Source organism: Globicephala melas, chromosome 1 (genome assembly GCF_963455315.2).
Source record: "Globicephala melas chromosome 1, mGloMel1.2, whole genome shotgun sequence".
Lineage (NCBI taxonomy): Eukaryota > Metazoa > Chordata > Mammalia > Artiodactyla > Delphinidae > Globicephala > Globicephala melas.
In genome coordinates, this window is record NC_083314.1 from 87,988,031 (window position 1) to 88,002,488 (window position 14,458).

The 14,458-nt window shown below is 35.8% G+C and overlaps 1 protein-coding gene across 3 annotated transcripts in view; it reads right to left on the reverse strand.

The window, feature by feature from the left end:
- The window catches only part of HIPK1 (homeodomain interacting protein kinase 1), a 47,478-nt gene that overhangs the window by 17,327 nt on the left and 15,693 nt on the right, over window positions 1–14,458 (reverse strand). For all 3 annotated transcript variants that reach the window (XM_030869099.2, XM_030869101.3, XM_030869098.3), the window contains exons 3-8: window positions 10,890–11,013; window positions 4,604–4,723; window positions 3,737–3,823; window positions 2,842–3,026; window positions 2,336–2,498; window positions 1,248–1,473 (exon numbers count right to left, since the gene is read on the reverse strand). In XM_030869099.2, coding sequence (XP_030724959.1) covers window positions 1,248–1,473; window positions 2,336–2,498; window positions 2,842–3,026; window positions 3,737–3,823; window positions 4,604–4,723; window positions 10,890–11,013 — 905 coding nt within the window. The remainder of the gene's footprint in view (window positions 1–1,247; window positions 1,474–2,335; window positions 2,499–2,841; window positions 3,027–3,736; window positions 3,824–4,603; window positions 4,724–10,889; window positions 11,014–14,458) is intronic.

The following is a 14,458-nucleotide window of genomic DNA, read 5'->3' on the forward strand; positions in this document are numbered from 1 at the left end:
AGAAGCAGAAAACTTCAGTTGCACATCTGAAAACTGTTCCAATGAAACTTACTTTGGGAAAGGTGAAGGGGAGAGGGGTGGCTATTTGCTAAGTTCAGTAGAAGAATCACTCAACATATGACAACCCAAAGTATAGAATTTACTACTATGAAGCATACGAAAAAAATAATTGGGTAAATTAGGCTAAATTTGCATTTACAGGTTTTGAATCTGCTCCTCCTCTCTCCCTGTGGTTTCTCCCTGATTTACATTGCTATCGCTCTCCTGTACTCCCGGTAATCTCTCAATCTCCCCTAGCCCCTCTTTTCCTTCTGTTTGCTCTGACTCTGTCAGAAACCAAACAAATAAGAGTCACAGTCAATAAGTAGCTGAAGTAAAAAGATAAAAATGCTAACTGCTTCTGTGTGAACTGCTATGAGAAGCTTGAATCCTGGTTTATTCCCAGAGGGCATGATATTGACTTTCTATTGGGAAAGTCAAGATGTCATCAGAATATATCCTTAAAATAATTTATTTAACCTTTTAAATAGCTCACCAGATCAATAAACACGGAACAACGAGAAAATGAGGAAGGATGGAAATGTAAAAATTAAAATCTTATTGCAACACATCAGGTGAGAGCCCCCTTCTTCAGCTATTCTGTTCCTCTACTGATAGGAGTTTGCAGGAACAATATAATTCATAAGCTGAAGCAGATAATCTTAATGCCTTACCCACACAAATACCTCAGCTTGTAGAATTTTTCAGTTCAATAATGATCTTTACTTCTGAATGTAACTTAAGAGGTTTCTACATTCTTAAACATGATTTTTACATTTTTTAATAGAATTACCTTTTATTTGGAATACTAATTTTATTTTATAATGGAATGATACAGGGAATAAGATTCAATATATAGTAGTTCTATTTCCAACAAGTTTTTTCAAGATGTATATACTCTGCACATTGAGAGATACGTGTTTATGCTAGATATAGGACATCAGTACAAGGTCTCAATGGGCAAGAAAACTGGTTATCAGGCAGTTCAAATAAGGAAACATTAATTGAATGCCTATGTGTCAGATAGCATCATAATTAGACAAATAACCAATGTAAAAAAGATCAACCTACTTCAGTTATCTTCATAATCAAAGACTGAGTTTAAACTTGTCAAAGATCAAAACTAAACAACTAGATACTTACTTAGGATCTGCCTAAAGCAGGTAGGTCTGATATATACCATATGATATAGGAGTTTCCCCACTTACTTTGAAAAGCAGGTGGACATACTATAAACGTTTGTTGGAATGGATCTGTCTGAGTGCAAATCTGGGTGGTTCCAGGCTGCAAGGAAACACCCTGCTGGGCAACTCCAGGAACTGGTGCTGCAGATGATGGGTACAAAGCCGACTGGTAGTTTAGCAGTGAGACATCTGAATTAGCCAGAGAAAGAGTAGCAGCTGCTGCAGTAGAACTGGAAGCTAGAACACTGGCCTAAAAACAAAAAGATACTGGTATAAACATTTTTACATACATAGATTCTATCCAGAAAAACTAACAATGAAGTTTTAAAATGTAATGTTAACTGTCTTTGAAATAACTCTCTGCTTAAGAAATTCTTCCTATCTGTTAAATTTAAGGTAGATTATAAAGCTGAAAAAGAAAACAAAGAATAAAAAAAACAGTCCTGCTCTGGTTGAGGCTATATAAATAAACCCCTACTTCTTCTTTCTTTGCAAAAAGTTACTGGATGTGAGATCCCACCAAATCTCATATGATCTTCCATTTAGAAAGTAGACCTAGCTAAGAAATTAGGAAACTTCCATCTTCAGAAACAAACTTAAATGTAAATATCACTGGCAAACAAATGCAAAACCACTCTTAAAGTTAATTATTGGAATTCACAGAAACAAAGAGTAGATCAGTAGTTGGTGGGGCAGGGTAGGAGATGGCTGGAGAGGTGGTCAAAGAGTACAAACTTCCAGTTATCAGATGAGTAAATTCTGAGGACCTAATATACAGCATAGAAAAAAATGATTGGGAACACCTTTCGATACATGTAATGAGAGCTATCTAACAAAAAGAGAGTCATTTGGCTGAAGTCAGTACAATCAACAGCAGTAAGTAGTATAGAAGCCAGGTTCCACTTATTTGGCTATGCTAAGACTATGAGGGCATGGATTAGGCCTTTGTTTTTAATTTTTGTCAGCACATGATGTGTAGGTATTATCAGTCTGAAAATTCTTACGAAGCTACAAGACCACCAAAGCAAAGACGGGTTTCTCTACCTCACCCTGTACTCTTACTAGTTTTTATCCCACTTAGGTCTGAGTTCCCAAAATCATTTACTGAATACCTGATTGTGCACTGTATTGAGTTGGTTGCTGAAGCTCATGGTTAGATTTGTGCTTGTATTTGGGGCAACATGCGTGGTGAAGGGACTCTTGATCTGACTCACTGTATCATACATGTGAACCCTCCGTTTGCAGATCTCCATGTTCTGAAAACAAGACTTAACACTGAAAAAAGAGATTAAAAATTCAATGAAATAAATGCCGAGATTTAAACAGATAGCAAATAACTCAAGATAAATACAGATTAATGGTTTTTTACCCCTGAGTACTTTCAGAGAAAATGAACCAAGAGTTTTTATAACCATAAAAAGGAAAAATACACATCTAATTTTTTTTTACACATCTAATTTTTAATTTCATGATTTTTCAATGAGAAGGAAAAGCATCAGTAAGCCAAATATGCAAGTATCAAAGCCACTACTCTTGTGATACTTCCATTTAGCTGTAAGATGGTAACTCAACAGAAAACCACATCATGGCAAAATGCCCCAGACCATACTATACTCACTGATTGCTATGTGGAAAATCCAGAAGGTGAGTCATTGTCACAAACTGATGGTTAAGAGTTTTCAGAGGAGTAATTCTCTTATCCGCATCAATTGTTAGCATTTTTTTTAACAGATCTATGTATTCTCTTCGATCCGCCTTCTCTGCCAACATATCTGTTCCCTCTAAGTCTGTGGACATGTTCACCTTACAAGGAAAATTGAGAAATATTATACTTCATCACTCAACCTTTAATGCTGACATTTAACATGTGCACTATGTATACATATTTATATATATAATATTCATATGTATAATATGTATATGTGTGTGTGTGTGTATATATATAGCTCAAGAGAAAAACCTGAGGAAATTTTTTCACAAATGGAAGCTCTTCTTATACTGTCTAATTAAAATCTTCAATTTGGTACAGTTTGTTGGTAGAATAAAGCTGAATAAGCTCTTTTCATTCAAAATCCAGATCAAAGAAGTTAAGTAAAAATGATTGTTATTACTTAAATATAGTTTCTATTGCTGAAAAGATTAAATGATATAGTATGTGTTTAGACAGAGTTTGGAACAAAAGCACTAAATAAATGTTAGCTCTTATGTAAGTATTTATTTAGTAGAAAAAATGGACAAGAAAGGAACCTTCGTAAATAATATTTCAAAATACTGACATGCAAAAGACTAGTTAAGCAAAAGCAAAGGAGAAATATGTAAATTCTAAAAATATCCTTTGCTAGGATTCAAACATTCTTTTAATATGTGGAAGAATATTAATGTATTTATGTAAAAAATGAAAACATATATTAGACGATAACAAATTGAATCTATCTTTAACATAACCAATGGAAGTGTATCTCTGATTAAAGAGATACATAAATGTCTGGCTTTCTGAAACTTTCCATGCTTACCTGAGCCATATCATCTAAACAATTAAAAATGTACTTTCGAGCTTCTTTTGATTTGATCCCAGTCTCCAATTCATGTTCTTCAGGTGTCTACAAAATACAGATTTTTAAAAAATTCCATCTGTATGTTTTCACCTCTTATTCTAAATTAAAGTCAGAATACAGAGATACAAGTGTTGTCACCTTGCCAACCAGAGATCACAAACGTGAAAGTAATTTACAACAAGAAAATCTTCTGGTAGAGAGATGGGACCTTGATACCTGGCCACCCTTTCAACAATGATAAAATAAATGTGCAAGCAATGATGTAGCACAGTTTCTGAAGAATGTCAGTTAAGAAGAGACATTACCATTTTTCTCTAAAAGCTACTTTCAAATGAAACAATATTTCAAATACTAACTATTCAATAGGCTCAGAGACAGAGTCACTGGGTTAATCAAATTACTCAGACATCTATTTGTTTTAAGAAAATAAGTAAGGTCTTAATATGGGCAGTTATAAAATTGTGTTGTTTTGTCATATTTATTGAGAATTCTCTAAAAAACAGCCACTACTAAATTACTCTAGTTCTTCCTATCACTTAATGATAAGCACTACTCTCCATACCCCCTTCTTAGCTGCTGATTCAAATATATAAAATAACCTCAGCCAATTGAACTGGCATTTAATGTTTTGTTTTTTTAACTAAGGATAAGGCCATACGGGTACAATGATATAATTTCTCAAAGTATTTGCTCCTGCAAACGAAAATTCCCACTGTCCCCCCTTTTGCCCCCCTCCACCTCAAGAATTTAATAACTAAACTTTGAATTCAAATTGGAATTAAGGAGTACAGGAATGAATAGTATAGTATAGCAAGGGAGTCAGACCTTAAGCCTCCACAGTGGGTACCCCAAATTAGGATCTCTGTTGAAAAACCTGGTTGTTTTTGTTCCGGCACTGAGAAGATATTCAGCTGGCAGGCCTTGTGTTTGTGAAATGTAACGAATCTGAAATGTCAAAACCATCAAAACATTGATTTGGAGTGAAAAGGTAAATTATTAAAAACTTTTACACTAAAATATTATAAATATTAGCTCTAGTCAAAAAAAAAGAAAGGTACTGCAAAGAAATTAACTATTTGATCAATACAAATGAAATTTATCTGTAGATATATATGCTAACCCACTCACAGATAATTCCCAAATATTTATTCAGTGACTTCCTTGTTACTATACCTATTATTTACAAGGAAAACTCAGTTTTGAAAATTTTCTGTGTGACCTTTTTTTTTGGTAGATTTCTGATACAGAGTTCAAAAAACTATAAGAAATTTCTAGGACAGAACAGAATAGTTTCCAACAAACTATTTCATGGATTACCAAGGTTTTGTTTGTTTGTTCATACATTATCAAATTTAAGAGATTAGGAAAAAATTTCCATAAACCTCTTCCTTCCTTGGCTACTCTAGCTCTTGTCAATTGTCCCCACTCTAAATTGCTCATACCATAAAATTAAACAATTTAGTTTCTCTATCCCCACATCAATAAAAGGCAGGTACTATGTTCATTCATTCAATTTTTATTTTTATTTTTAGTTGCATTAGGTCTTCATTGCTGTGCATGGGCTTTCTCTAGTTGTGGAGAGCAGGGGCTACTCTTTGCTATGGTGCACGGGCTTCTCATTGCGGTCGTTTCTCTTGTTGTGGAGCACAGGCTCTAGGCGCACAGGCTTCACTAGCTGTAGCACGCAGGCTCAGTAGTTGTGGCTCGCGGGCTTACTTTCTCCGTGGCCTAGAGAAATGTGGGACCTTCCCGGACCAGGGATCGAACCCGTGTCCCCTGTATTGGCAGGCGATTCTCAACCACTGTGCCACTAGGGAAGTCCCCATTCAATATTTATTGAACACCTACTTTGAACTAGACCAGCAGTTCTCAAAGTGTGGTTTGGGAAACACTGAGGGGTCCCCAAGATCCTTTCAGGGAGTCTATGAAATATAAACTATTTTCATAATAATACTAAGAAGTTATTTGCCTTTTTCATTTCTTTCTCATGGGTATAGAGATTTCCAGAGGTGATGTGTGATGATGTCACTGCTCTGATGGCTAATGAGACATGTGCCTGTATATTCTTGTGTTATAAAAGTTTCCCAGTTTTGGGACTTCCCTGGTGGCACAGTGGATAATACTCTGTGCTCCCAATGCAGGGGGCCCAGGTTTGACCCCTGGTCAGGAAACTAGATCCAACATGCATGCCACAACTCAGAGTTTGCATACCACAACTAAGGAGCCCACCTCCCACAACTAAGGAGCCTGTGTGCCACAACTAAGAAGCCCACCTGCTGCAACTAAGGAGCCCACGTGCCACAACTAAGGAGCCCACCTCCCGCAGCTAAGACCCAGTACAACCAAATAAATAGTTTAAAAAATAAAAATAAAAGTTTCCCAGTTTTATTGTTCACATTTCTGTTTGCTTTCACAATTCTCCCTATCCAAAAAAGCAATCTGCTTCTTTCCTGACCTACTGAAAGTAAAACAAGAGATAATTTTTTTAACCATCCCCCCCTCCACATAAGAATGGCTATATTTAATGACGAAATTAGAAAGAAACTTTTAAGCAAGGAAATCTTACTTCTCACCTCTCCTCCCCAAAAATTTCAGTTTTAATTTCTAATGCAATATATATTAATAGATATAAGCTACATAAACAGGGCTCTTTGGGGTCCTCAACAATTTTTTAAGAGTGTAAAGCAGAGGTCAGAAAACTATGGCCTACAGGCCAAATCTGGCCGGCCGTCACAAGACAATTTTAGAAAACAGCAGGATATTACTCTGAATCTGTGAGAGGTACCTAACTGGAAGCCAAAATACAGCATTGGCAAAATAGAAAAAAAAAAAATTGATGTGGATGAGAACATTTTAAATGTGAACTTCTTTTCCATACAAAAAGGGAATTTAAAATCCAGGATAAAATCTGTACAATGAAATACTATGCAGACATTTTAAATGATAGGGTAAAAGTATATTTATCGACATTGTAAAGAAAGATATTTCATAATATACTAACTGAAAAAGCAGATTACAAATTAAATATGACCTCACTTAAAAAAATTACACTTCACTGATTCTAAGAGGCACATTTTTTCACATTAACATCTCTGAAATGAGGATATGTCTTAAAACTGATAGCCATGATAAATCATGGTTTAATTGGAAGCATTCTTTCTTAGAGGTACAGAAAAGTAGTTCATCTCTCAATCAACAGTGTCTTAGATTTGATGAAACACAGTATATGTATTCCTCTATGTCCATAAGTTTATATATGAAACATAACTATATGTAGCACATATTCATTCTTTCAGTAAGTACTTATTAAGCCAGGCAGTGGTGATTGTTAAAATAGACATGGTTCTTGCTCTCATGGACTTTGCAGTCAAGTGAGGGAAACAGACACTGAATGCATAATTCAAACTGAATTGGCATCCTGAAGAAAATAAACAGGCTTCTATAAAAATACATAACAAAGGAACCTGACCTAGACTGGGGACTGGTGAGGAAAACATCCTTGAAGAAGTGACACGTTAGCTAATAAATGAGTAGGGACTGACTAAACAAAATGAATGGGTGGTGGAGAAGCATTCCAGACTAAGAGAACAGTATGTGTGAGGGCCTGTGCTAGAAGGAAACATTCTTAACCAGTGCTGAAATGATGCCAGTGGGGCTAGTGCAAGAAAAGCAAGAAGAAATGGTATAAGATCAAATCTTGAAAGGAAGAGAGGAAGAGGAGAACAACCCAGGTAGAGGCTCAGAGGCCATATTAAGGATTTAGCCCTTAATTCTAAATCATGGGAAACCACTAAAGAGCAGGAGAGTGGCATGATCAAATTTGTGTTCTGAAAAAAATCACTCTGGAAAAAAGACTAGAGGGAGGCCAGAGTAGGTAAAAGGGAGGTTGTCTAGTAGCCCATGTAAGTGATGAAGACAGCCTGGACGAGGGTAATAGCAATAGGAAAAAATGAGTATAATCAAGAGGCATTAGGACATACATGGTCAGGAGATACAGGCATGTCCATACATGCATGTGCACGCGTGTGCGCGCATGTCCACTCTCTCTCTCACACACACACTCTCTCTCTCTCTCACACACACACACACACACACACAAACTGCAAAACTACATTTCCCTTCATAGAATTTATCTCAATTGTACTATATTATTATTTGTGTGATTATTTACTTAATGTCTATTTCCCACCACCAAACTACAGCCTCCATGAGGGCAAGGACAATGTTTTATTCAGCACTGTATCCCCAGTAACCAGAGTACCTATGACAGTAGTCAATAAATACATAAAGAAAATTAACAAATTAAAATATATAAATAAATACAAAATATAACAAAACGTAACAGGTTACCTTTGAGGGGTAGAACCACTAAAGGTTGAAATTTTTGTCTCTTGGCTTACTGCATCTTTTCTAATTTCTCTACAATAATGCACTTACAATATTAAAACATTAAAAATGTTTAATATTATAGAATGAAAAGAGTTAAACTGTGAAAGTAGAATGGGAACTATCATACAGATACTGCTTTTCACATAGCTTAAAATAAAGCAACAACAAAGGCCCCACCTTTATGCAAACAAAGTATTATTGTCATTGTTTATTTGTTTGTTTGTTTTTTGGGGTTTTTTTTGCGGTACACACGGGCCTCTCACTGTTGTGGCCTCTCCTGTTGCAGAGCACAGGCTCCGGACACGCAGGCTCAGCGGCCATGGCTCACGGGCCTAGCCACTCCGCAGCATGTGGGATCTTCCCGGACCGGGGCACGAATCCATGTCCCCTGCATCAGCAGGCGGACTCTCAACCACCGTGCCACCAGGGAAGCCCTCCCTTGCTGCTTTTAATGTTTTTTCTTTGTGTTTAATTTTTGACAGTTTGATTAATATGTGTCTTGGCGTGTTTCTCCTTGGATTTATCCTGTATGGGACTCTCTGTGCTTCCTGCACCTGCTTGACTATTTCCTTTCCCATGTTAGGGAAGTTTTCAACTATAATCTATTCATATACTTTCTCAGACACTCATAGAATTAGCAAGACACTCAGCGATTCTACTTCTAGCTTTATACCCAAAGAAACGGAAAACAGGGACTTAAACCCTGGTACACCAATATTCATAGCACCATTATTCACAACAGCCAAAAGGTGGTAACACCCCAAGTGTCCATCAACAGATGAGCACATAAAAAAACGTGGCATATATACATATACACATACACACACACACACACACACACACACACACACACACATACATATAGACATACACACAATGAAACACTGATCAGCCATAAAAAGTAATGAAGTTCTGATACAGGCAACAGCATGGATGAAAAACATCATGCTAAGTAAAAGAAGCCCAGCACAAAAGACCACATATTGTATGTGATGAATATGCTATGCTAGAATAGGCAAATCTATACAGACAGAAAGTAGATTACTGGCTCCCAGCGTGGTGGTGGGGTGGTTAGGGAAGAATGGGTACTGACTGCTAGTAAGTACTGGGTTTCGTTTTAGAGTCATGAAAATGTTCTAAACTGATTATGGCTATGGTTCACAACCCTGTGAACATACTAAAGACCACTGAGTTGCACACTTTAAATGGCTGAATTATACGGTATGTGAATTATATCTCAATAAAGTTGTTTTTAAAAAAACTCAGCTGTAAGAACAAGGATCCTGCCACAGGAATCTTTCTGTATAAGCAAAGATGCATCAAGATAAAGTATTCCCAATCCTGCTCTACAACAGCAACACCCTATTTATTCATTATTAAGCATGGGAAAAAAACAACTTTCTCCTACAACCCATTTTCACATTTGTGCACGAGGCAAAAATTCTCAAAACTAGTATATCATTTCTTTACAAGGTAACCCCCCATTGTACCTTAGCTCCTAAATCTAATTTTATTTGGTTCCACTTCCTAGGAATATTTACAATGCAATCTGTTTACTAAGGTTAAAGAGATGCCACAAAACATTTGGCCTAGGAATGGCACTTTAGAGGCTATAATTGCTCAGAGCAAGTTTTCTTAATCGGGGGGTCCACGAATTCCCTAACTTTGTATATAAAACATTGTGAGCATATTTTTCTGAGAAGATCCATAGCTTCATCAGATTCTCAAGAGTCTAAAACCGAAAGAGGAGAATCAATGGACTGGTTCAAGTAACTGTGGTTTTGCATCATTTAATCTCCCTCACACTTCTTTGTTGTTGTTGTTAAAATAAGGAAGGTGGTTCACGTCTCACAAGGTGGATGAAAGACTGAAAAATTACAAAGCTCAATGTAACTGGTTACTTATATGAACAACTCATTTTTTATGTCTCACTCAGAGACAAATCCAAAGAGTCAAATTTTTGGAAGTTGGTAAATATTACATCTACTGTAAAATTCACTGAGGAGTCAAAATTCCAGGTTGAATAGGGAAAAACACTGTTTTGCTCTTTTCTCTTTTAATGGTTTAAAATAACCATAGAACCATTTTTTTTTAAGAACAAAAAATGAGAATTCACAATTTACTTCCATGGCAAAACTTTTTTCCTTAGGACCAGTTTCTTAGGAAGTTGTAGCATATCTTCTAAAGCTTGTCTGTTTTGAAACATAGATAATTTGTTACAATACTTTTCAACTCATAAGATTTCCCTCCTAAATCCTATGTTACAGAGACCTAATACACATCACAATTTCTAGGGTCCAATGTGTTTCAGTATGCAGACAGTAATTACTTCAGTGTGTGTCATGTATAAAAAGGAATAAATAGCACTAAATGAGCCAAAGTTTGCTCTTAAAATTCCAACTTCACATCCTTACTCTACTTTCATATCCTAATTCACAAGACATATTGGCTGACAAGTTAAGTCTCTAATAAATCATTATAGACCTGGAAAAGTAGCAACCTAAAGTAATATAAAATAAAATCCTTTTTAAAGTTTAGAATTGCAAATATAACTTCAGACTAAGAAGCAGGTAGAGAAAATTCTATTCTTTAAAAAATTATTTTTAATTGGACTATTCTTTCCCTACAACCTAAATAAATACTTCACTAGTACCTCTATTCCTCTAGAACCTTTCATCAGTAACTACTTGCTTTCTATTGCCATCCAAATAAACACTCTTACCTGATCATATTCTGAAGCACCAGGATAAAGAGGCCACCCCAGGAACAGCTCAGCTATCACACAGCCCAATGACCACATATCAATAGCTTCACAAAATGGTAATCCAAGAATAATTTCAGGGGCTCTAGCAAAAACAAAAATAGCAAATTAAAAAAATTACACATTATTTTGGGAAACTAACTATGTTGATTAAGTCTTGTTTTAGTATCAGGTAAAGGTACATTGATTTAATGAAAATGAAAACAATCTTTGGTATAAAATCCATAATTCCAAACTCTTGGCCCCAGATGTGTTTTGAAATTCAGAGCTTTTTGAATTTCAGAAAGGTACTACCCATGCATAAACTACATACTTTATAATAATCCCAATGGAGTTTAGGGAAGCATCCCATAATCAAACACATTAATACTTCTGCAACAAAACATATGAGCAATCACACTAAGCCAAATACTTTAAACAGCCTTACATTGATTCAAGCCAGGTCTTGCCAATAAATAAGTTTATACCAAACTTAGAAAAAGATTTTTAGCTTTGAAAGCTTTCTGAATTTAGAAATTACAGATAAGGGATTATGGACTTATTCTTTTTATTCTTAGAAACTTTTTAATTACAGAAAAATCAATTAAATGGCCTGATCAATAAATACCCCTTTATGACAGAAATGCTTTCTGTAGAGACACAGTGGTTCAAATCCTAATTCCATTATTTAACAGCTGTAGGCAATCTTTCTGAGCCTCAGGTTCTTTTTTTTTTTTTTAACAACTTTATTGGCGTATAATTGCTTTACAATGGTGTGCTAGTTTCTGCTGTATAACAAAGTGAATCAGCTATACATATACATATATCCCCATATCTCCTCCCTCTTGCATCTCCCTCCCGCCCTCCCTATCCCACCCCTCTAGGTGGTCACAAAGCACTGAGCTGATCTCCCTGTGCTATGCGGCTGATTCCCACTATGAGCCTCAGGTTCCTCATTCATAAAATGGAGATGAGTACCTCTTACTACATAAGGTTGTGGTAAGGTTAAAATAAATAAGTAAAAAATAATGATGATAATGATGTCGTTCAAATATTAAAGCTCTTGACCAGCACCTGGCACATGGTGTGTTATGTAAGTGTTAGATAAAACAATGACTATTATTATTATACCATCATTCTTTTAAAACTTTGAACTCTCTGTGTGCCTTCAGAAATATTCATTTCCACTAATGATCCATGTGAGAACCCCAACCCTACGAAAACTTAAAGAGAAAACTATGGTAATACCATAAACTAAGAGCTCTCTCTATATGAATATATCCAAGGCAAAATTATTATCCCCTCTATGTTATACTTATAGAGGAGGAAACAGAGGCAAAGAGATTAAGTAATTTGCCCAAAATCACACAGTTAATAAGTGGCAGAGCTAGAATTTGAATCCTGGTGGCCTAGCTCTGAAGTTGAGTACATTATACTGTCTCTAAATAAGTAAAAGTTAAATACATACCTATCTATTTGGCATGGTGGTATACATGGTATTTTTCAAATTGTAACTAAAATTAAGAGATAAATGGATTCAAAAGGGGGATGATAATAATAGGTTATATTAATAATAGATGACATTTATATAGTACTTAGTATGTGCCACGCACTAAGTTCTTTAAAATGTGGGGTTCACTTAATTCTTACAACAATCCTATGAAAGTATATCTTATCACTGTTAAGTCATCAATTATAAGGTACACATTTTTCACATTTTAACATCTCTGAAATTAAGAAGATTCCTGCAAATGATGATATATTTTAGTTTAATGGCAGTGCCTTTACTTTCTTATTGGTACATAAATAATATTATATTTCATCTTACAATCAATGGCACCTTAGATTCTATGTAAGAAAGTATTATTTCCATTTTACAGATGTAGAAACTGGGCACTGGCAGGTTAAGTAACTTGCCCAAGGCTGGAGCCCAGGCAGTCTGGATCCAAGGTCTGAGCTCTGAAACACTTTATCATCTCCAAATAATTTCCTTTCCTTCTTACAAGTCACAGAATTTGAATCTGTAAGGACACTCCAGATCCAGATCCCTCATTAATCAGGAGCTAAATGGAAAAGCAGATCTCTCCATTAGGAACCATTGGCCATGGCTGCTCATGAAGTGCCTAGGTTTCCCAAATTTTATTCTTAAGTAGTATGTGCTTATTGTTGTGTTGTGTGTATGGGGGAGGGGGGGCAGACAAAGACTGAGTGGGGAGGGTATAAAGATATTTCCCTAAATAAGAATATCCTCCCAGAGTAATTTTCTAAGTAGCCCCTAGAAAATGGTAAATTAGAGGACTCCAAAGGGTCTAAAAACTTTCCTGATCCTTGCACAGAAACAGCAGAAGATCCAGGCCTGCTGGGACTTACACTATTTGACAGCTAAGGGTGGAACCACTAATACCATCAGTTTTGGGGCTATTTAATGTGAACTGTGGTTCTGTTAGCCAAAGAAAACAAAAAAGTGATATTCCTATTGCAGGTGGCTAGAGCCCCATATTACTGATGGAATTTCAGAGTTCAATTAAATACAACCACTGTGGCATGTTTGATAGCATTAATAAACTAGAGGGTAAGAGTACCCAGAAACATAAAAGCCTTTCTAAAATTGAAAAGGAACACAATTTTTACTTTCACTGAGCAGACTCATTAATTTCTAAGTTCATGACAGTGCCAAAAATAGCTGGCAGGGAGAATGCAAATGGCTTTGTGCCAAAATAAAAACTGGGCTTAGAACATTCCTAAACATCAACTGAAGAGCAGCAGATTAATTTTGCCATTCCTACTATACCAGGAAGACATTTTAAAATCCAAAAGGCAGGTCACAGGGAGGGGCCAGGCCACCCAATAACTTACTTCTTTAAAAAGGTAGCCATAAGATGTGATAACTGTTAGGCTTCTAAGGCTTAAAGTTTAAGGGAAATTAAGAAAAACACTAATTCCATCTCCCAAGCCCACTAAACAAAAAAACCCTGAAGACTGACTGGAATCAGTTTTTCCATTTGGTCTTGCTCTGCTTCTGGAGTAACAAAAGCAGCTTAGTATTTCAAGTAAAAGCTCACCCAAAACAGTTAACTCTACCACATCTACCATGCAAAAAGGTTAAGTATCAAAAGAAAAACAAGGAAAGCAGTAAAAATAAAGTAAAATAAAATAAGGCTGCTCAGTCTATTGAGGACTTTTCACTTTCATTAGAGCCTAAAAATGTTAGACTTATGTAAACTCCAGGAAGCAAAAAGACTTAAGTTATCTTCTTTTACTGAACATCATTTAGAGCAGGTTCACCTCTAAAGACTGAATGTTTTAACCTCTGAATTCAAATCAAGATTCTTGATAATATTTTCATTACTATATCATCTTTCCCCTTGGCCTCCAATATTTCTCAATCCCTCAATATAAACTATACACTGAAATTCTTGTTCTACTTCATCTATATAATAAGTTAATTACTCTTCTAGGTCCCTTTCCAGCTCTGACATCCTAACAACTGGGCAGTAAAAAAGATTACCTATTAAAGCACAGGAAAAAGGAAAACAAAACTAGCAGTCTTC